Source organism: Scomber scombrus, chromosome 23, assembly GCF_963691925.1.
Source record: "Scomber scombrus chromosome 23, fScoSco1.1, whole genome shotgun sequence".
Classification (NCBI taxonomy): Eukaryota; Metazoa; Chordata; class Actinopteri; order Scombriformes; family Scombridae; genus Scomber; species Scomber scombrus.
Genome location: NC_084992.1, coordinates 615,137 through 622,636, shown reverse-complemented (window position 1 = coordinate 622,636; position 7,500 = coordinate 615,137). Strand labels below are relative to the sequence as shown.

The following is a 7,500-nucleotide window of genomic DNA, read 5'->3' as shown; positions in this document are numbered from 1 at the left end:
AAACGTATGAATAACTTCACACATTCCTTTTTTTGTGGACCCAGCATCAAATTTCTGCTTTTAATCCATTTAGAGAGAATATATTAGAGGATTATGGTAAAAATGTCTAAGTGGTGTAACCATAAAAACTTTGTACCAAATAATTCAACTTGCTTAAAAACAGTAAATAGTCAATAAAACACCATATCAACTAGTTTGGCCTGATCTTACATTATAACTTTATATTAAATAAAGGTCATGGAATACTATTGTTCTACATATTACATTTACTCTGGGTTACCATGGAGATCAGGAACCTGCTGCTTTACTTCTTTCTTTCTTTCTTTCTGTTTTTCTTTCTTTCTCTCTTTCTCCTCTTCATCCTCTCTTTCTTTCTCCTCTTCCTCCTCTCTTTCTTTCTCCTCCTCTCTTTCTTTCTCCTCTTCATCCTTTCTTTTATTCTCCTCTTCCTCCTCTCTTTCTTTCTCCTCTTCATCCTTTCTTTTATACTCCTCTTCCTCCTATCTTTCTTTCTCCTCCTCTTTCTTTCTCCTCTTCATCCTCTCTTTCGTTCTCCTCTTCCTCCTCTCTTTCTTTCTCCTCCTCTTTCTTTCTCCTCGTCATCCTCTCTTTCTTTCTCCTCTTCCTCCTCTTTCTTTCTCCTCCTCCTCTTCATCCTTTCTTTCTTTCTATCTTTCTTTCTTTCCTCCTCTCTTTCTTTCTACTCTTCCTCCTCACTCTCTTTCTCCTCTTCCTCCTCTTTCTTTCTCCTCTTCCTCCTCCCTCTCTTTCTCTTCTTCCTCCTCTTTCTTTCTCCTCTTCCTCCTCCCTCTCTTTCTCCTCTTCCTCCTCTTTCTTTCTCCTCTTCCTCCTCTTCCTTTCTTTCTATATTTCGCCTCCTACTTCATGTTCTTTCTCTTCTTCTTCCTCCTTTTCTTTCTTTCTTTCTTTCTTCCTAGGTAGATAAAATATGTAATATTAAAGTTTATTAAAACCTTGATTCACAGAATAGTACCAATCATTTTCCATCAGCTCTGCATGTGAAGTAAATACCAAAGTACACACACACACACACACACACACACACACACACACACACACACTGTTATCTCTGTGTGATGCGTCGGCAGCGGTGCGACTGTCTATCTCTTCCCCCTCTGAAGGGTCAAATTAGCAGACACACAAATAAATTAACTTCAATCTATTCAGCCAATCGGGAGGCAGGCGGACGCATTAATTATCCTTTTATCGTCCAATCAGGGGGACAATAGAGGTGTCAGTAAACATAACACACACACACACACACACACACACATATACACACACATACCAACACACACGTCTTTGTTAAAGGGGATTAATGATGTTGGACAGGAAGCGGAGGTCAACAACACACATGATAAAGTGTGTTTCTGTTGTCCAGCTCTGACGCACACACACACACACACACACACACACACACACACACACACACACACACACACACACACACACACACACACACACACACACACACACACACACACACACACACACTGTTATAGGTCAGAATTTTCCTGAATTTAACCTTAAACCTTCTACCAGCTGCGACTTCCTCAACCAATCACAACCAATCTGATGGACACTAATGTGATGTGATGCCCTGTGTGTGTGTGTGTGTGTGTGTGTGTGTGTGTGTGTGTGTGTGTGTGTGTGTGTGTGTGTGTGTGTGTGTGTGTGTGTGTGTGTGTGTGTGTGTGTGTGTGTGTGTGTGACTTTAAAGTTTCCATCTCACGTTTCATGTTGACATGTTAATCTGCAGGATCTGACCAATCAGAACGCTCGACGCTTCCTGAGCAGCTGGTTGAAACTTTTATTCTTCCTGTAAAATAAAAACCTGATTTAACTGTTAGTTTCCATCCACTGTTACTGTCTGAATATAAGCAGATAAACAGCAGGTGGCGCTAATTCTCCAGAATAAACACAATGAGATATATATTTTAAACATGGCTTAAGTCAAACCAGTCATGTGATCACTGATATAAACCTTTGCTTTTAATCTATATTTGCTTTGATGTTTTATATGTTTTTAATTCCTGCTCATGAACTGTGGATGTAAATGAGCTTCTTAGTAAACTCTGACCTTCTTAACCCTCCTGTTGTCCTCGAGTCAAGGAAGGAAGGGGGGATGAAGGAAGGAAAGGAGGGATGAAGGAAGGAAGGAAGGGAGGGATGAAGGAAGGAAGGGAAGGAGGAAGAAGGAAAGGAGGGATGAAGGAAGGGAGGAAGGAGGAAGGAAAAGAGGGATGAAGAAAGGAAGGGAGGAAGAAGGAAGGAAAGGAGGGATGAAGAAAGGAAGAAGGAAAGAAAGGAGGGGGTGAGGAAGGAAGGAATAAAAGGAGGAAGGAAAGGAGGGATGAAGGAAGGAAGGGAGGAAGAAGGAAGGAAAGGAGGTAGGGAGGACGACACAAAGTTTAAATAAGTTCATAAACTAAATAGTCAAAGCTCAAACGATGGAAACAACAAACACTTGTTCCTGTTGCCACGGTAATTTTTATGAGCAAATTATAAATGTAAATAATAACTGGTGGATGGAAACAAACTCCTGATATAAATTACCAAGAACACAGTCAAAGCTGCAGAAACAAAAATACAATAAATTATAATATGTAAGTGAAGATTTCCTCAAAAACATTCAAGCTGTTGCCAACAAATGATTCCTGTTTCTGTTTAAACAATTTAATGAAAACATTTTCTTTACAAAGCAACAAAATCCTCTTAAAAATCTTATACATTTTTTTCCAGCTTTAAACATCTTGGCAGAATACAACTGGAAGCTGTTTTTTGTGTGCTATGGGTCTGGGATGAGCTATAAATGTAGTTTAATGTAGATTTGTTTTGGTAGCAGTGAAGCTGATATTACCAGTCTGTAGTGGAAACACTGAGATTTAATACCAGAAACAGCTGATAAACCTTCATACTGTCACCCCAGATATACTTAGCTGGTCATACTGACAGTACTTGAGTTAGTACTCGTGTGACACTCTGATAATAACACAGTTATCTGCTGGCACGTTGGGTGTAATGTTAATGGGACTCAGTGTCTGCTGACGAGCCACAGACACACTCATCTGTCTGTCTGTCTCTCAGGGAGTTGTTACCCGTGTCCGGAGGCGGTGGATGTCAGGTGTACGTGTGGTTCCACCTTCCTGAGCGTCCCGTGTGGACGAGAGAGGAGCACCAAGCCGCCTCGCTGCAAAGAGCCCTGCAGGTACTTCCTGTTTACACTGTTTCATACATGCTGAACCACACTGGTCCCCATCAGAGGTCTGAACCAGGGATAAGGAGGGCCGGTCTCAAATTAGTGCCGGTTCCTGATTGGGTAGAATTCTGAACAGTAAGCCGCTGCCTGCAGGAAATCATGATGTTTGGATTGCAGTACTTAACCAAAGTTCTGGAAATGCCTGCGATATTTGCAAGAGCTGCGATATTGCAAAAGTATCGCAATGTTTCTGCATGAAATGTCCAAATCAGCTCCATTCAGGTGGAAGATGGACAAATCTCACCTGCCGACAACAATGATGTCATAGATTGAGCCAAACTATTCCTAAATGTTCCCAAATGAGCTTTCATTCATTGAGTCAGAAGAATACAAGCTGCTGTTGTTCACACAGTAAAGACGGACAGAATCAACCTCAAACTGTGGAAATGAAACTATATATTTTTATTTTACTTTCTTTGGTGCTAATGTTGAGCTGAAAGTTTCTTTTAATAAAGGAACTGAAGTTCAGTATTTTCTGTTTTATAGAAGTTTGAGTTCATGGTTCTCATGTTCAGAAAATAAACTAAACTTATTTTCTTTACTCAGTTTTTCCCAGTTTTACTGCAGGAAGTAGCGAATGAACCATCGAACACTGTATCGCTAATTTAAAAAAAAAAAAGCAGCTGAAAAATCTAACTTTTCTGTAATAATCCCAAAACGTCTCCATTAAATCCTGGACTGCTCATCTTCTGACAGCAGCACCTCGTTGTGTCCTCAGGTCTCCTCCGTCCTGCCACCATCCGACCAGAGAGAGTCACCGCTGCCACCCTGGAACCTGCCCCCCCTGCAGGCAGACCTGCCTGCTGCAGCTGCCCAAGTGCAGCCACACCTGTCCACAGCCCTGCCACGACATGGTGCTGGTCAAATCCCAACCGGTAAGACCTTCAGACTGGTCACATCCCAACCAGTAAGACTTTAGACTGGTCAAATCCCAACCGGTAAGACTTCAGACTGGTCACATCCCAACCGGTAAGACTTCAGACTGGTCACATCCCAACCAGTAAGACCTTCAGACTGGTCAAATCCCAACCAGTAAGACCTTCAGACTGGTCACATCCCAACCAGTAAGACTTCAGACTGGTCACATCCCAACCGGTAACACTTCAGACTGGTCACATCCCAACCAGTAAGACTTCAGACTGGTCACATCCCAACTGGTAAGACTTCAGACTGGTCACATCCCAACCAGTAAGACTTCAGACTGGTCACATCCCAACCAGTAAGACTTCAGACTGGTCACATCCCAACCGGTAACACTTCAGACTGGTCACATCCCAACCGGTAACACTTCAGACTGGTCACATCCCAACCGGTAAGACTTCAGACTGGTCACATCCCAACCGGTAAGACTTCAGACTGGTCACATCCCAACCGGTAAGACTTCAGACTGGTCACATCCCAACCAGTAAGACTTCAGACTGGTCATGTTTCCTATCAGAGAAAATCTGCCAGAGAGAATAACTGATGTTTTGAACTGTGTTTTCTTTATGTGTGTGTGTGTGTGTGTCTGTGTGTGTGTGTGTGTTAGGTGCGGTTAGCGGGTCCATGGGAGCAGCCGTCTGAACCAGCGTTTGTGAAGAAAGCTTTGCCCTGTGCGCCGTGTCAAGTACCGATCCGCACGTAGGTCAACACACACTGTTAGAAACATCAGAGTAAATAACATTCAGCTCATTAACCTACGAGACAGGTTAGATAACACATGAGCTGTGAGTTTAAAGATTAAAATGAGTGGTCTTGTTTTCCACACTCACCCAAACACACACACACTCACCCACACACACACATACACACATACACCCACACACACACATACACACACACACACATACACAGATACACACATTCCTGGTGCTGGCCTTGTCATGGATCATTACACCTGAGATTAAAAAACATTTTGCAAGCTGTGTATTTGTGCAGTGTGTGTGTGTCTTTGTGCAGTGTGTGTGTCTTTGTGCAGTGTGTTTGTGAGTGTGTGTGTGTGTGTCTTTGTGCATCGGTGTGTCTTTGTGCAGTGTGTGTGTGTCTTTGTGCAGTGTGTGTGTGTGTATTTGTGCAGCGTGTGTGTGTGTGTGTGTGTGTGAGTGTGTGTGTCTTTGTGCAGTGTGTGTGTGTGTTTGTGCAGTGTGTGTGTCTTTGTGCAGTGTGTTTGTGAGTGTGTGTGTGTTTGTCTTTGTGCAGTGTGAGCGTGTCTTTGTGCAGTGTGTGTGTCTTTGTGCAGTGTGTGTGTGTATTTGTGCAGTGTGTGTGTGTGTGTCTTTGTGCAGTGTGTGTGTGTGTCTTTGTGCAGTGTATGTGTGTGTTTGTGTATTTGTGCAGTGTGTGTGTGTATTTGTGCAGTGTGTGTGTATTTGTGCAGTGTGTGTGTGTGTCTTTGTGCAGTGTGTGTGTGTGTGTGTGTGTGTGTGTGTGTGTATTTGTGCAGTGTGTGTGTGTGTAACAGCTGATTGTGCCAGCAGCCTGCAGCTCTGTGACGTCTGTTGAAGATATTCGAGCCAACAGACACAAACATGACCGACACTGTAGAGGTGGAAATATTTGTGTGTGCAGTCGGAGCTCTGACTACACTGCACATCTGTTTCCCTCCACCTGCTTTTAGTTGTGTTTATAACTTATGCATAAAAACATGACTGGAAACTGATAGTAATTCAATGACATGGAAAGGTTGATGAATACATCAATGAATGACTCTGAAAACATCAGATCTGTGTGCAGCGATGAGGAGACTGTAACCTTCCTCACATCGATGCATCAAACGTCATATTTCCATCATGTTTTCCATCGTTGGAGCTTTGACTGCAGGACTTAGCGCCACCTGCCGTTTATCACTAAATATTCACAGCGGTAGTCGATGGAAACAAGCAGTAACTCAGGGTTTCCACCAGGGGCAGCAGAGCAGAGCTTAATCTGGGAGAGAAATCTGCCTTTTAAATCAAGTTGCGCTGTTAATACAGTAATTACGATAGACCAATCATATCTAAACGAGTGCCTGTAGTCTACCCAGGCGGGGAGCTCCAGTCCTCTGACATGAGGCCGACGCGGAAGTAACTTAAAACTGCATTCTATCAAAAGGCCACCAGGGGGCGACCATTTTGGTGTCAAAAGGACTTCCGTCTCTATACAAGTCAATGGAGAATTCACCAACTTCTCACTTGATTTCTAACCTCAGTAAACGTTTTCAAAATGTGTTTATGGTCTCAATCGCTAGTTTAAAGCCTTCTTCAATGCAGTATGATGTTCATTTGGGACATTTTGGCCTCCCTGATTTTATATGTGACGATAAAGCAGGGTATGCATTAGGGCGTGGCTACGTGGTGATTGACAGGTTGATTGGTTCACAGGTTCAGGAGGGCGCCTCATGCTCCTCCTGATGCCCATATAAGTAGAATCCATGTTTTTATTTTTCCACCTGAAATTTTCAAGATGGCGCCGCTCAGATCCGATACTATTGGCTTCCGAGCAGCAGTCCACAAACCAATGGGTGATGTCACGGATGTTACGTCCATTTCTTATATACAGTCTATGAGTCTACCGTAATTACTGTAGTAGCTGATTTGGTAATTTTCTAGATTTTTGTGCTTCTATTGTGGGTCAGTAGCTACGTAGATGAAAGGTGTCTTTATCTGTTTTATTCGTGTCTGTTGCTGAAATACAATCGGGAGGCTGCTTGGGTTGCTCTATGCCTATTCTGTATCTGACTTCCTGTCTGGTGCGATCTGCTCTGCGGAGGTCACAATCATTGATTAGAGTGGCAGCGATCAGCCGCGCCGCAGCCGTACCGCCGCAGACGCTTCAGTGGAATCGAGCCTTTATTCTGGAAAATTGGTTGAAATTTGCAGTAAATTTGGATTGAAAGCTGGCCGAGGTTTGCAGCAGTGACTTTGAAAACTGTCAGTCACTGGAAGTAAATGTTGGCTCTCATTTGGTTGATTGCTTGTTCAGATAAAAATCAAGCATGACTTTGTTTATTTAAGTTATTTACATTCAAAACATGAAGAAAATGTTCTTTCTGTTACGTGTGAAAAATAGAGTAGAGGTGAATGTGATGTTAGATTAAAATGAAAAGAAGTAAATGGAACAAACTTCCTGTGTTTGTGTTGCAGGTCCTGCTTTGGAGAACATGAGGTGAGAACCGTTTTCTTTTCTTTTCTCTCCATCTTTTCTTCATACATATCGTCCTTGTTTACGTGACACGAGACTAACGATCATCTGTATTAGTTTGT

At 42.8% G+C, this 7,500-nt stretch overlaps 2 protein-coding genes across 3 annotated transcripts in view; one reads left to right on the top strand and one right to left on the bottom strand.

Moving 5' to 3' along the window:
* Window positions 1–7,500, top strand: part of nfxl1 (nuclear transcription factor, X-box binding-like 1) — a 22,075-nt gene that overhangs the window by 9,136 nt on the left and 5,439 nt on the right. For both annotated transcript variants that reach the window (XM_062445157.1, XM_062445156.1), the window contains exons 14-17: window positions 3,109–3,229; window positions 3,999–4,155; window positions 4,809–4,900; window positions 7,381–7,402. In XM_062445157.1, coding sequence (XP_062301141.1) covers window positions 3,109–3,229; window positions 3,999–4,155; window positions 4,809–4,900; window positions 7,381–7,402 — 392 coding nt within the window. The remainder of the gene's footprint in view (window positions 1–3,108; window positions 3,230–3,998; window positions 4,156–4,808; window positions 4,901–7,380; window positions 7,403–7,500) is intronic.
* The window catches only part of znhit1 (zinc finger, HIT-type containing 1), a 98,645-nt gene continuing 91,792 nt past the window's right edge, over window positions 648–7,500 (bottom strand). The window contains exon 7 of the mRNA XM_062445255.1: window positions 648–660. The gene's annotated coding sequence lies outside the window, so the exon portion shown is untranslated. The remainder of the gene's footprint in view (window positions 661–7,500) is intronic.